General features: G+C 42.0%; 1 protein-coding gene across 4 annotated transcripts in view; it reads left to right on the plus strand.

The window, feature by feature from the left end:
• Window positions 1-15,945, plus strand: part of ash1l (ash1 (absent, small, or homeotic)-like (Drosophila)) — a 230,621-nt gene that overhangs the window by 127,984 nt on the left and 86,692 nt on the right. For 3 of the 4 annotated variants that reach the window (XM_041179673.1, XM_041179676.1, XM_041179677.1), the window contains exons 5-6: window positions 7,069-7,768; window positions 8,863-9,042. In XM_041179673.1, coding sequence (XP_041035607.1) covers window positions 7,069-7,768; window positions 8,863-9,042 — 880 coding nt within the window. The remainder of the gene's footprint in view (window positions 1-7,068; window positions 7,769-8,862; window positions 9,043-15,945) is intronic. The other variant, XM_041179675.1, reaches the window with a different exon arrangement.

Consider the following 15,945-nt stretch of genomic DNA (forward strand, 5'->3'; position numbering starts at 1 on the left):
TGTAAATAGTTAAGGCCCTGGCGCTGATTCTTGCAGAACTCCACGGGTTATAGCCTGCCAACTTAAAAATGCCATGTTCATCTCTACTCTTTGTTTCCTTTTCTGTTTACCAGTCCTCCATCCATACTAAAATATTGCCCTCAATTCCATGAGCCCTTATCTTGTGGGAGTAATCGGCCCTGTTAGATGGTGGCAATAATGTTGTTGTGTTGACGAGACCTGACCCCATTTAATTTCGATTACACTTAATTTCTTTATACAGTACGTTTTTCAACTTTCTCGTCAATAAGCTAAATATCAAACCTGGTTTCTCACACATGTATTTTTTGTTTATTTCAACAACATCAGCCATCTTTCCCCAGAGCAGAATGTGAATGGGCAAAGCCAGTGGGTGTATACTTGGGCGTTGTGAGAAACTATTGTGATGAACAACAGAAAGGAGGATTGGTCTGTTTCTGTTCAAAAGCTTTCAACAGGTTGCTTATTTTCATTTCACGTATTGAATTGTAGACTCGTACAGAGTGAGAAATTGCCCCCTGCAGGGAAATTCTACTCCATTTTCTGACTGTTGGAAACATTGTGCCTACTTAAGCCAAATGGAACAAATGAGATGAAGCAATCATTCACTCGCAATTTCTAATTGTAACCCAAGGCTGAAGATCAGATCAAATTAAATGCACTCCTTCTATTGCCTCTCCTCTATGCCACATTAGTCAAATGTTTTATCTGTGGTTATATCATCTGGTCTTTGGACTTTGGAAAGGATCTGTCTGTTGCACTTGCTAACTTCTTTGAGAATCCTGGTAGTAACCCAAGTGGAGTCTTATTGCCACTGGTTGGTTACCCCTCACTACAACACTCCTGCTGTAACCTCTTGATCTAAGCCACCAACCACATGAAGCTCCCATGGCAGTTGTATGCTTTGCAGCATAAACCTGGATAACCAACCTCATGATTTTCAATATAACCCAGGAGCCTCAGTGACTGAAAAGCCACATGACACAGCTCTCACTCTTATATCACCTGCTTATCTCTGATAACAAAGAAGATCTCACTTGTGGCCCCACAACCTTTCATGTAATGGTGCCTTCACTGACATAGTAACCACATAACATACTACGTAACAATACATCACAACCTCCAATAGTACATGTTTATGATTCCCTCTTTGAAGTGAAAACCACAAAAGCCCTTACATATGCCCTGCAGTCTGACCTGACATGTTCTAACTTTTTATATGTTCTTTATGACCCCATCCTAATGAATCATTTGTTCAAATTGTTCTAGCAAAAATGTTTATTTTATTGAATCAAATGTCCCAGTTAAAGTGGGAGCATATTGTCATGGTTAGTTTGTTGTATGTACTTCATAGGTGTCAGCAGTAGTTCTCTGCATTGTTGCTAAATGTTAACACTTCTACAAGGAATTAAAATTGATAAACCACTATAATCTCAACAGTCTTGTGGCCATGCAGCTTTATTGGAGCAGGTCCTTCAGCTTAAATGAGATGCTCATCAAACTTGTTTGGGGACTAAAAACCTCTTCAGGTCTGAATGGTGCAACTTTTTCTCTCTTTACTATAACATTTATTTTTAGCACTTTTAAGATGAAAATCAAACCTGCATGCAAATCAATCCCCTTTGGATGCTTTCCATAAGAGTGGATCAAGTCACTTCATTCTTTTAAGATCAGGTGACCTTTCATGAATTCAACTTTAGCTTTCCACTCCCTTAGCAAGCCAGAAATGTAGTAGTGAGCTTGATAGAGTAGTAGAATGCCAAAAAATAAAAGCAAAGAACTGTGGATGCTGGAAATCCAAAACAAGAACAAAATTATCTGGAAAAACTCAGCAGGTCTGGCAGCATCGGTGGAGAGGAACACAGTTGACGTTTCGAAACCGTCAGCTATGCTCCTCTCCACCGATGCTGCCAGACCTGCTGAGTTTTTCCAGGTATTTTTTGTTTTTTTTAGTAGAATGCCAAAGCTTGTTTTCCAGTCTGTGAGTTAGTTTATCTCAGGCAAGGCATGAATAAGAGTACTGCTCTCCATGACCATGTGCTTGGTGGGATGGCAGGGGGGGGTGCTCAGACCATGTTCCTACTCTTGATCATGGTCCAGTGATTTTTGCTGTAAGGTGGCTATGTGTAACTGTCAGATTAAGACAGGATTGGACTTGGATGTGACGCATCTTGTGATAGCCTAGCCTAGTGCCACTCATTATCTGGACACACATGAAGCCATGCTTAGGGGCCTGTACCTCAACAAGAGTTGACACTATTAGGAGAGGAGGGAAAATGAAGATGAGACAAGTTGTGAGTGGTGAGTTTTCAGTTGTGCATTGAAAGAAGTATTCCGTGACCATTGTTTTTACTGTAAGATCTCCAACTGATGTCACATATGAACTGATGTGAGGGTTTTTAGCTTAGTTAACTATTTAAATCTAAAAATAAATCATTTTACTGCTGGAAACTAACTAAATCTTCAGACATACAGATGCTTTGTGGTTTGGTCTTCTGGCTTCTTCTTTTCCTCTCAGGGAACTTTCCTGTCAGTTTAGATCATGTTTTAGATAGTAAACAGCAGTATAACAGGGCACTGCCATCTTTCTTTGGGTGGAGAGGAACGGAACAGATAGATAGTATGTTATATGTGCAGTCAGTTTACCCTTCTGCTATAAGAACATTGTATGGATAATGTGGAGTTGGGACAGGGCAGTAATATGGATCCTCTAACAATGGATGTTCACTCGAAACAGTATCCTGTCCTCTCTTTTAAGAGAATGTCAGAATGGCTGTATATTTACAGCACTTTTTTTTTTCTCATATTCCCAGCATTTGCAGATCTTTCTAGGTAAACTGTGAGTGAATGTTGTGGGACGCATATCACCAAGGTCTATTAATTAGTTTTGTGTTCTGCCCTTGATTGTATTTTGGATAATCTCCTAGAAGGACTCATTAAATTGATAGAACATGATACCATTATTTAAAATACTATTCTCCCATTAGAAAGAATTGGCACCTGTTGCAGGCATTGTTCCTTGAGCTAAATCGCCCACCCACCCTTTTAAAAAGAAAAATATAGGGGGTAAGTGGAACCCAACCACCAACCAGCCATGTTTGCTTCTGATTTTTATACTGTAAACTCAAACTCTTACTGTGGTTTTGTTGGTTCAGTCTGTGTTCTGAAGAGTTTTTGTTTGACAGGAGTGCCCTTAAGAACATCGTGAGGTGGCTTCAGTGAGCAGAAATAAAATCTGTGCATTTACACAATATCTATAGACACCCCAAGGCACTCATAGCCAATGAATTACTTTTGAAGTGTTAACTATTGTTATGTAAGCAAACATGGAATCCAAATTTCACACAACTGGACCTCCACAAACAAATGAGATAAATGACCAGTTAACCTGTTTGAGTATTGTTGGTTAATAGTTCAAAGTTGACTAGGGGAACCCACTGTCCTTCAAAGAGTGCCATGGTGGATTTTTACAATCCATCATAGCAGGCAGAATGAGTCGCAATTTAACAGTTCATTTGAAAGATGGCATCTCCAACAATGCAGCACCGCCTCATTACTGCACTTGAGTGCCATCCTAGATAATGAACTCAAGCCCTTGAGTGGGGCACAAACCCACAACCTTCTGATTCAACCAAGACTGCTGCCCACTGAGCTAAATTGCCACTGAAAAGTGTCACTTCATAGGAGAAACTGTCTTTCCCTGCAGCCCTGTTGGGAACAAAGGAACAGGAGGAGGCCATTCAGCCCCTTGACCTGTTCTACCATTCAGTCAGATCTTGGCTGATCTGTACCTTAATCAACTGTGGTCCCACCTTGGGGAAGAAAGCTGCAGAATGTGAGGAGAATTTGGCATCACAGGATTCCAGGTAGCTGCTGTTTTTACAGTAGTGTCCTCTGAATGATTCACCTGTATTGCAGTATCTTCACTATGTTGAGCTGACTTAGCGTATAATAGCAGAAATGAAATTTTAAATGAGCATCATAAAATAAACTTAAGGTTATATAATGCCAAGATGGGTTACATAATGCAAAGATGGGCAACTGTCTGGCTGAGAGTCTTGGGCAGTAATTCAGTCTCCGAGCTCTGCCGACGTTTGTGACTAACTTTGCAGTTCATGACATCACCAAAACTGCCAGCCTGAAATCCAGCCTTGTTACTCACTGACCCCCTAATATCTATGAGTTATAACTGATGTGATCATGAGAAGTAGAGAGAAGGTCATTTCAGGAGTCAAAGGGGGTTCTATGTCAATCTGCCTCTCTTTTATGTGCATCTACCACCCATTCACATTAGCTGGTTTTATTCTTTCATTGTTGCCCAAGTAGTTGGCCATTGAAATTGTATATTTGGGAGAATTTAAGCAAGTCAAGCAGATATGTTCAACAGTCTGAATATACCTGGAACACTGCCTGAAATAAGTCAGTGTAAACCTGTGATTATAGTAATGCCAGGTTCATGTAATTGGCTAATGATAATGTTTTAACTTATTCATTACTGAAGTGCCATCTGCTAAGTCAGCATTCTTTGAGCTTGCAAACCCTGTGCATCTTTTTCCATAGGTCATTCTTTAAGAGCAATTGTACTTATTGGCCTCATTGCACAAGGCTTTAGAGAACAAGAACCAGGCTGGATTCTTGTTCCTTTGTTCTATTTCGAGGCCCTGACTGGACTGTTCTTGTGATCCTCCATTATGAGGCCATCATCAAATTGACTTTGATGCCTTAGCCATCGTATAGCATGCTGCCAGTCATTTTCTGGTACCAGAGACCAATCAGAGCCTGTGAGATCTGTACCCTAGCTAGAACCAGTGACTTCAAAAGAGGAGGACAGGTGAAAAAAGCTGAGGCCTTTATGTATCTGTAAAATATGAAGTTGACTGTAATAGCAGAAATGAGAATTTCACATGGAGGTAAATTCTTTCTCTGAAGGCTTATGTAATAATCATTTTAGTACAGTATTGGCACAAAGAACATTTATTTGTCAAAAATGGAATGCAGCTAACACATGGTGAAATCATGGTAAAGCACAATATGTTTGTAAAACCATCTTACTTGCCACATGATTAAACCTTCCAGGGAATACTGTAGTCTTGTTGGAAAACTCAAACAGAGCTTTCACCTTTGGAGAGGTGAAGAAAGGCACTAGACTAATAATAGAGAGCAGGCTGGGAGCATGATTAAAGATTGGAGCATGCTGAAGGGTCTAATGGTCTTGTAAAGTACATAAGCTTTGTTTTTGCTGTTAAAAAGTTGGTCTGAGCCACTCTATTCTGTCGCATTCTATACTGCAAATCCCACACTTTCACTCTCTCTGCACTGAGTATACACATTGTCAAAACTTTGGCAGCAGTTGTCCATGTTAGGTCTAATTGACTGACCATATTATAAATAGCTGAAAAAGGGTTAACCACTCGTCACTCTACACATCTGGTAAAGATATTTAGAGAGTAATTCTGAGACTGAAATGATGCCTTTCGTGTTCTAAGTGATAATCAATCACTCCTTTCTTATTATTATAAAGTGGCAACCATTTATTCAGACATTACAAATCCAGACCTGCAATTCACTGCATGCCCATTTTAATCATTCCATGCTGTGCCTCAGTTTAATGATGAATTCATATGGACCATATAGTATTGGATTTAATATGCAATCAGTTACCCAAAATATTTAAAACACCTAGCAAACAGGGCAATTTAGATACCGGTAAATGGTATCCCATGTGAAAAAAGAATGACACCTTTTTTTCTCAGAAGTGCAGCTGTGGGCAGTTATTGGTAATGTTATCAGTAAATAATATATAGCTGGGCAATGAGTACTATTTCTGCCTTTCTTTCTCCCCATCTTTTTTCATTGTGTGTCTCTATCCATGTTGGTGCCTCCTCTCCCTCTTTGCCCCTCTGCGTGTGCCCGTATGTTTCTCTGTTTCTGTTTGTTTCTTCTCTCCTCTCTCCCCCTCTCTCATTTTGTATCCCTGTCTCCATTGGCCTGGTCTCTTCTCTCCTTTCCATTGCGCGCTGGTCTCTTTCCTATTTCCCCCTCATTGTCTGCAATGGTTGACCTTTAATTCTTTTGCCCCAACATTTCAGGAAGATGGCTGTAAAAGATGCAGCAGCCTGCTGAACACTTGAGTTCTCATCTCCCAGTCAGTAGGTCAACAGAAGTTCAAGTCCCTGGGCTCCTTATTTGGAGGAGATTTGTTGACTTTGGGGGATTTATTGGATGGAAGGGTCAGTGAGAGCAGAGTGGAAACTTGCTGTCTTTCAGGAAGTCAGCATAAAGTTGCATTGTTCGTTCAGTGAACACTGCTTGTTGGTTTTGTCAATTCTGCAATCTGTCCGATCCCATCTCATGATTTTGAGCATTTGTTGCAGCTGGAATACTTAAAGAAAGGATGGAGATGTAGAGGTGCAGGTGTCTTGTCTCAGTTATCAGGCAACAGGATTTATCTGCACTTGTGTTACTGCAGCCCAGTCCTGCTGAACACGTCCTGCTTCCAAGTGTAAAATCCCAATGCACCAAATCATTTCCCTTTCACTTCATTATATAGAGTTCTTGTTCTCAGTTTCATTGAGCAGGCCTCATTCTTTGCCCCACAATAATTAAAGCAGCATTGCACAGACTACTTCATGTTTTTTTTTAGGCTTTAATAAACCTCCTGCTTTCAAACAAGTCATTCACTAGATTGAGTAGAAATACTGTTTGCCTAAAAGCAAAAATGTGCGGCATAAATATTGGCCTCATGTTATTCTCATACGAGGATCAACATTCTTCACCATTTCCTTGTCTTCCTCAGCAATACTCCATACTGTGTGTAGGTGGATCCAAGAAAACTATTGGCCACAAGTCTGAGAGAAGGCATTCTGTAAGCTCAGTTCATACTTGGAGTTGTAAACAAGAATGTGTGGGGAAATTGGAAGCATTATTAATGGTGTAAAGTGGGCAGATTCTTGCACTGAAACAAAATACAGGAGCACAGTTGTTGTATGGCTTTCTTACTGCAGTTCTACACAACCCATGTTTTTCTAATGAGATTTCCTTTCTTTTAAGGAACAGGATCAGCATCCCGAGGTACAAAGCTAGGAAGTCCAGTGGAGGAAGCTATTGAAAATGTTATACAGCGTATAACGCAAGATGGGTCACAACAAATGGCCATAGAGAAGACGATAGAAGATGTTATAGCCAGTGTAACAGTTACCCGCCCTGACAGCCCTGTAGCTCCCACCTCTGGCAAAAGCTACAGTCAGGAAAGGTGCCAGAATAAACGGGCTGAAACACCTACCACCCAAACTGTTGCTCCAAATGATTTCCCAGAGAATAGCCAGTTATCTACAGACAAACAGAATCTAATTGCTGGCCATCGACTGAAGAGAGGCAGAATAGAAGCCATTCAGTGTCAGGCAAGGAGAATGTGCAATTTTGACAAAATCTTAGCCACCAAGAAGAACCTGGACCATGTCAACAAGATTCTGAAAGCAAAAAAACTACAGCGACAGTCACGGACAGGTAACAACATCGTGAAACGCAAACGAGGGAGACCCAGGAAGCGAGATTTGAGCCTTTCTCCACTCTGTACCTCTCTGCCTCTTAAGGAAGACAAAGTGCTTCCCGAGGAGCAGAGTGAGAGTGCAGAGAAGAACAAGGAATCTGACACAATCATGGATGTTATTGAATCAGTGCTGCAGAGCGTGAACCAACAGCAGTCAGAGCATAGGAAGGGTGTGAAACGGAAAAGGCACTTTGAAGATGGGTAAGTATCTCTGTTGTTGCTCCATTTTCTCCATTCCTGTCCTAATGACTCCTTGTGGGAGCATGTGCCATAGTCGTACCACAATAAGTTTTAAAAAAAAAAGGTCTGAGCTGTGATTTGAATCATTCTCCACATCTGTCTTGTCACGTGCATTATGTGAGCACACAGTTGTCAAAGATGCCCCACACTCCATCGTTATACACCAGCAGTACAACCCGTAAGATAGTCAAAATTGAGGATAACTTCCTTTATTTAGAACCAGACTAACGCATTTTAATTATTTAAAAAAAAAGTGAAGTAACTTTCTTTGTTCTGCCTTGCCAGCTTTTGCCCTGGAAAGTGGGATTGTTTGGGTCCATGGGTTTCACTCGTGCTTGTCCTTCAGGGGAGGATGGTTATGGCTTCCCTGTCTTCCTAGGTGGGTTGCTGTGCCATTGCTAGACTCCCTTTCTATTGGCCTGACCAAGAACCAGCACAGCTTGCCAATATGGGGCAGCCGAGTTAAAATATCAGAGAAGTCTGAGATTTGAAATCAAGACAAGTTCTCAGTGACTAGCTCAACCAACTCCTTTTACAGCTACAAGTATAGGCTGGCGTTAGACCAGGAATGTCTGGACTGCTGCCCCCTCGAGCTCTGGCAATCTGTCCTTTTCAACCGCAGCAAACTTGGTCCCATTTGCACTTAAATTCACAAGTGGCTCTAGATGTTTGGAGAAAGTATTCTTGGCATTGTTGCTTCATTGATGGCTAAATTCTAAATCAAAACACAAAATCTGTTAGTATTTGCAACCTTGAGATATCTGAAAATTAAAAGGAACATGAATTTAAAGTTTATTGGTGCCCCCTGAGGCTCCGGATCCATGGAAAAAAAAAATGTTGGGAGCCCCCATGTCCCAGATGTATTTTGAAACCAGTATCTTAAGCTCAAAGGCAAATGACTGTTTATTTTGAGGGAATTTGTGGGGGAAGCTCTTGTTTAATTGCTCTTGGAGTTGATGAGAGCTGTGAGCATTTTAATATTGTATGGAGTGTGAACACATTGGTCAGGACAGAGAGTAATATTAAGTTGCCGCACCTTTGTTCATTGCAAACAGCTCTCCCGAGTTGTCTTCAGAAGCAGCTGCCCCATCAAAGACTGCTGGGAAGACCGTATCGACAGATTCAGTAACACCACATCCGCAACCCCCCACCCAGAGGGAAAAGAAGGCCCCTCGCCCTCCAAAGAAAAAATACCAGAAAGCAGGACTGTACTCTGACGTCTACAAGGTTCCCGAGTGAGTAAATTGTGAGAAATACTACCATTACCATGTGTAGCTTGTTTTTTTAAAAAGGAAAATGTTTTTTTAAAAGTTGCATTGTCTTTGAAAATTAAAACCTAGTTTCTTTGTGAGAAAACTGGTAATCAGTTTGTAAGTGGCAGGATACAAGAATTATCACTTAAATAAAGTGCAAACAGACTGAAATATGCAGGAGATCCATCAGCTGAAAGGTGAACCTTTTTAGATTGTGGGTAACTTTGTAACTTTTTCTTACAAAAGTTCTCTATTTGAATTGTGAGTCTGCTTTTTTTTAATCACTCCAGACACTGGCAGTCCTTCTGGATGTGTTCAGGTTTTAGTTTCCACTTTCTGCATTTGGAGTTTTTCCGTATATCTTGGTTGTTGATATGCTAATGCTTTCCTCGCTGCCTGCAGCTAAACTTCATTTGCTGCGGGGGTGTCAAGTTTTGTATTTAAAGATTGTCACTGATCTCACCACCTACTTATTTCCCAAATGAGACAGTAGTAAGGCAGTTAGACAGCCTGCTCCAAGACACTGACAGCTGCACTTTTCCCCCAGCCGCTTAGGGGGCACGTGAGAACAGGCACACAGCTAAAGGGCCAGTTATCTTTATCCTGTTCGTTTCCTTGACTTTTGAGGAAAGCAGCGATTCCCCAGCCTGCTGAGGAGTTCCTCATGGAGAACTGAGAATTGGAAACCAAATACCATTCTGCTCTGGCAAGCAACTGCGGTGCTACTAGACCACATGAAGATTTTTTATTTTGTATGTCAGAAGCATTAATTTATTCCAGGGTTAAGATAAAATTTTAAGCAAAAGTCAAAGATTGCCTTCTGTTGTTGCCATAATAAAAAAGGGAATTTTGTTCATTGTTGATGCTGAATCCTTTAAGAAAAAGTGCCTGGGGCTTTGTTGCAATGCTTTTACCCTCATGGTGGAACTTTTTCAGGGCTAATCATGGAAAAGACACTTTGACGTCTCATGCTGCTTCCACAGCCTCCAGGTTAAAAAATGGTCCATTGTCAATTAGGCTGAGCAGGAGTCCAAGTGAAATGCAGCATAAGTCACCACCTTTCCCACCTATTAGGCCCTGGAGGATCCAACTTGGGTGATTCTCAGAACGTGGGACTGTGTACATGCAAGGGACCCACCATTCCTTGCTGCTTTAATGCTGCAATATGTTTGCCTTCGGTAAGACAGGATAAAAGGCCAATTTATGACCAAATGCTAGCTATAAAGTGGACGCCTTTGGCGTATTTTCCAGCTGCCCAGTGCCTCGGGCCATCCCACCACAGAGATACTGGCCTTGTTCACATGTGGAGCGAGGAAGGAATGAATGGCCAGCCTGTTCTTTTTATTTTTGCCCATAAATTGTGATGGCCGCAACCAATTTCTTGATCCATAATGTTTGAAGTGGGATTCTACAGTGATTTTATATTGCCTATACTGCAGGTTTAAATCTGGCACTACTCAGTGCTGTTCAGTGAAGGGACTTTACTCACCACCAGGGGATGCCATTGCTTTTATTCTGGCAGGATGACATCATTGTGGTGGGTCACAGCGTATACCAGCACTATAATTCTTAACGTGGAATTTCAAGAAGTGTTTATTAGATACAGTCCCCTAGAATGTTCGACACAAGTTCTACAGACCACAGGATGACCGCAATTATTGTCACTCCTCCCAGGATGTCTTCAGTGTAGAAGCAGCAGCATCCCCTCCATACTGTGCGACTGAAGGACGCACTATTAAAAATGTCACTGTCCAGCAGCATTGACTTCAAGGCATAGGCTCTTCCTTTGAGAAGGGCCGACTTGCATTTGTATTCTAATCATCTCACACCTCCGAAACCCTGCGAAGCTTCACATGTCGTAAATCCATGGAAATACAGTCACAGTTATCGAGGCAAGTGTAGCAGCCATTTTGGATACAGTAATGTCTCAGAAACATCAATGACCAGTCGCTGAAACCGCCAGTTTTAGCAGTGATGGTTGAAGGAAGAATGATAGCTAGAACGCTGGGAGAAATGCTTCAGTTTAATTTTAGTTTCATCTGAAGGAAGGCATCTTTGACAATGCAGCACATGGTCAGTTTTGCACTGAAGTCAGCCAAAATTGTGTTCCGGGTTTTGGGGCAGATTTTGAATTTGCAATCTTATGACTCACTGGCGAGAGCATTTCCAACTGAATCAAGCTGACAACTTTAGCACAATCTTTAGATTAGGTTTTCCTCTGGCGCTGTCATGACTTTTAGATCCCTGTTTCTGTTAAATTCAGGAGTAAAAGCAGAGAGTTGCTAGTTATGTAGTCCTGATCCAAGATGTCTTTAATTTGCTTTGCAAATGCCGTAGTATATTACTTACCGAATGGAATAGCAGTATCTCGTGACAAATGACTACTACACCAACCAATGTTTTTATTTGTGACCTGATATTCCGGTTGGATGGAGTAGAGTAGGTACCTACTGTTGTGTCGCATGGGCCCTGATCTTTGTTTTGGTTGCAATGAGGAAAGAATTGCTCTGACTACAGTGTGTCAACGGTATAATAAGTGTAGAGTATTTCAGATTCAGAAACTCTTCTCTGGACTTGCCTTCCATTCATTTCTGCACAGATTAGAAGAATTCCTATTTGTTGCGCTTGTGACACTGTTAAAATCCCTGGAATCTTGCTGCGATGTTCAATTGCTCTGCTTCACACACTGAGGAGATTCCAGGTCAGAGCCAAGCTGTCTTTGGGTGGGGGAAAGGTAAAGGTGAGCAAGTGGGAATTGATCTCCAAGCCAGAAAGAAAACTAAAGCGGGTGAATCCATGCCTGAGAGTCACCTAGTGACCAAATCAAAGCCTGCATTGGTAAAGGAATGGTAACAGGTTATCCACTTTCCATTTCTTGGGGGGAGATGTTAAGACAACGGAGAGAACTTGTAAAAGTGGCTGAAGGAGTGAGCTTAGAGAACGGCTGTGTATTTTACTTGGAAATGGCATGAGGTCACATGTAATAAATACAACTTCTGATGTAAATTAATGAATTGTAGTTTTGTGTTGATAGATTAGTGAATGACTTAAAATGATCAAACACACAGAGCAGGAGACTTTTTCTCCTGCTAAGGTAGTTGTTTTTTCAATCATATTCCCACTTGGTTCGTAGATTGTGTACAAGGGCATGTAAAGTCGTCACATAAGCGATGCACTTTGTTGATGAATTGCCCATGGCTGTACTGTGATTGCAACTCACGGCTTCAGGTCCATTGCCATGAAAAGCTTCTGTCCCGTTCCTGTTTCTCTTCTCCTTTGTGCCACCCCCGCAACACTTGGCAGAGGATTGGCTAAGTAACAAGAAACAAGAGCCAAGATAAATGGGTCATTTTCAGATTGGCAAACTGTAATTAGTGGATCAGTGCTGGGGTCTCAACTGTTTCCAGTGTAGAATGATCTGGATAGAGAGTCACGGTGTGTTTTAGCCAAATTTGCTGATGATACAAAGTTAGGAAAGCAAATTGTGAGGAGGGCACAAAGAGTCTGCAAAGGGATGTAGATAGGTTACGTGAGTAGGCAAAGATTTGGTAGATGAAGTATAATGTGGGAAAATGTGAGGTTATCGACATTGGTAGGAAAAATTGAAAAGCGGAGTATTATTTAAATGGAGAGGGACTGCAGAATGTTACAGGATGGAGGGAATCACAAAAGTTAGCATGATGCAGGCACAGCTAGTAATTAGGAAGGCAAATGGAATATTGGCCTTTATTTATGGCAAGAGGGATAGAGTATAAAAGTCGGGAAATCCTGCTACAACTGCAGAGGATGCTAGGGAGACCTTACCTTGAGTACTGCGTACAGTTTTGGCCTCCTTAATTAAGGAGGGATATACTTGCATTGGGTGCAGTTCAGAGAAGGTTCATTAGGCTGATTCCTGGAATGAAGAGATTGCTTTGAGGAAAGTGTGAGCAAATTGGGCCTATACCCATTGGAGTTTAGAAGAATGAGAGGTGATTTTATTGTAACATGTAGGATCCTCAGGGGATTTGATAGGGTGGATACCGGAAGGATGTTTCCCTTCGTGGAGGAGTCTAGAACATGGGTGCAGTTTAAACACAAGGGGTCTCCCATTTTAAGACTATGATGAAGTGAAATTTCATCTCTCAGAGGAACCTTTGGAATGCTCTGCTCCAGAAAGTGGTGGAAGCTGGGTCATTAAATGTATTCAAGGCTGAGTTAGACAAATTTTTGATGATCAAAGAAGTCGAGGGTCATAGGGGGCAAGCAAGAACGTGGAATTGAGACCACAACCAGCGGAGTAGGCTTAAAGAGCCGTGTGGCTTGCTCCTCCAAGTTCTTGTGTTCTTATGTAGCCTTGTTCAATTTTGTGGATCACTTGAGAAAATTGATCAGTTTTTTTGTGAGGAGCTTGGATTTTAATCTTTAAATTGAAGTTTGTTGTCGTTGTTTAACGACAGCCATTTTGCAGCCTGCACCCTTTCCTCACACTGTGGCCCTCAGCCGCTCCATCTGCTTCAGGGTGCGTGCCTGTGCATGTGTGTGAGAGTAATCGTTAGCCTTGCTTATGGAGCATGGGTGAGAAAATCTCCCACAGTGACTTAGAAAAAACTGCACTTCACATAGTGGGACATTGTGGCCCTTCTGCAGTGAGTTGTAATGAGGGTTTCAGATGGTTCCAGGCAATGTGAAGTTGGTTAGTTATTAGAATATTTGGCAACCAAAATGAAGCAATTTTCTGCATGGCCAGCATTAGATCTGAACAAAGAATCGGAGTTCCATTTTTGAAATAAAATACACAGTGCTACATGATATGGTGAGTTGATATGTCACGAGCAAATTGCTAAGAATTGAAGCTATGATGATAACAGGGATGAATGCAACAGAAGTAAAACATAGCTCCAGCAATAGAAAAACTGAGTGGGGAGGAATCACTTGTTGGAGAATTGCACGTTGTGACTGCATTATTTGTCTCAATATGTTTAAGGACAGTAAAAGGGAGGATGTAGGAAGCAGAGGATTTTCTGTCTCCAAGATTGTTCACTGAAAGATTTGACAGATCTGCTGTTGCTGTTTGGCTCCCATATAGTTAAGGCTCTTGAAAAATGAAAGCTGAGGGCCTAATAGAGGTCTTTAAAATGCTGAACAGTGTCAGTAGGGTGGGTACAGAGACAATGTTTCCCCTTGTGGGGAAGAGCATAACTAGAGGCTATCAGTATAAGATCAGCACCAAGAAATCCACTAGAGTTCAGAAGAAACTTCTTCATACCAAGAGTGGCAAGAAGATGGTGCTTGCTACCACTGGGAGTGGTTGAAATGAATAATATAGATGCATTTAAGGGGGAAGCTAGGCAAGCATTTGAGGGAGGAAGGAATAGACGGTTCCAACGATAGATTCGGATGAAAAAAAAATGTGAGAAGAATTGAGTGGAACAGGGACATCGTGTAGAGTGGTTGGACCGAATGGCATGTTTCTGTACCTTATATCCGATGCAAGTCAAAACCCCAGTAATGACTAGCTCATGCTGTGACAGTGAAAATAATAATGAAAGATAAAGGGAGGTGCTCAATGGGACAACAAGACCTAAATTATCTAAATTAATTTGCTGGGATTTAATTATTGTCAGTTGCCCTGGGAGTGTTTGATAGTGTAGAGGGAACTTTACTCTCTATCTAACCCCGTGCTGTACCTGTCCTGGGAATGTTTGATGGGGACAGTGTAGAGGGAGCTTTATTCTGTACCTGGCCCCGTGCTGTCCGTCTCCAACAAGGGAGAATCCAGCCATCGCCCCTTGATATTCAATGGCATTGCCATCACTGAATCCCCAACTATCAACATCCTGGGGTTTATCATTGACCTGAAACCGAACTGGACTAGCCATATGAATACTGTGGCTACAAAGAGCAGGTCAGAGGCTAGGAATCATGTGATGAGCAACTCACCCCAATGTCTCCCCAAAGCCTGTTCACCATCTACAAGCACAAGTCAAGAGTGTGATGGAATACTCCCCACTTGCTTAGATGAGTGCATCTCCAACAACACTCAAGAAGCTCGACACCATCCAGGACAAAGCAGCCGCTTGATTGGCACCGCATCCACAAACATTCACTCCCTCCACTACTGATGCACAATAGCAGCTGTGTGTATCATATACAAGGTGCACTGCAAGAATTCACTTAGGCTCCTTTGACAGCATCTTCCAAACCCACAACCACTACCATCTGGAAGGAAAAAGGCAGCAGATAGATGGGAACACCACCACCTGGAAGTTGCCCTCCAAGTCACTCACCATCCTGACTTGGAAATATATTGCGGTTCCTTCACTGTCGCTGAGTCAAAACCCTGCAACTCCCTTCCTAACAGCACTGTGGATGTACCTACACCACATGGACTGCAGCGGTTCAAGAAGGCAGCTCATCACCACCTCCTCAAGGGCAACAAATGAAGGGCAATAAATGTTAGCCCAGACAGCGAAGCCCACATCCCGTGAATGAATTTTAAAAAGAGGGAGCTTTACTCTGTATCTAACCCCATGCTGTACCTGTCCTGGGAGTGTTTGATGGGGACAGTGTAGAGGGAGCTTTACTCTGTATCTAACCCCGTGCTGTCCCTGTCCTGGGACTGTTTGATGGGGACAGTGTAGAAGGAGCTTTACTCTGTATCTAACCCCGTGCTATACCTGTCCTGGGAGTATTTGATGGGGACAGTGTAAAGGGAGCTTTACTCTGTATCTAACCCTGTGCTGAGAGAGTTTGATGGGGCACAGTGTGTGCCTGACTGGGAATATGTTTCTTTCCCTGGCACTAACTTTCTTCCTTTTGATGAGTGTGTGTGTTTGTTTCCCAAAGTTTCTTAACATTTTGGGTTGGATGTGATGTAGATCCTGTGTAATGCAGACGAGATGA

The sequence above is a fragment of the Carcharodon carcharias genome, chromosome 36, assembly GCF_017639515.1.
Source record: "Carcharodon carcharias isolate sCarCar2 chromosome 36, sCarCar2.pri, whole genome shotgun sequence".
NCBI classification, from domain to species: Eukaryota; Metazoa; Chordata; class Chondrichthyes; order Lamniformes; family Lamnidae; genus Carcharodon; species Carcharodon carcharias.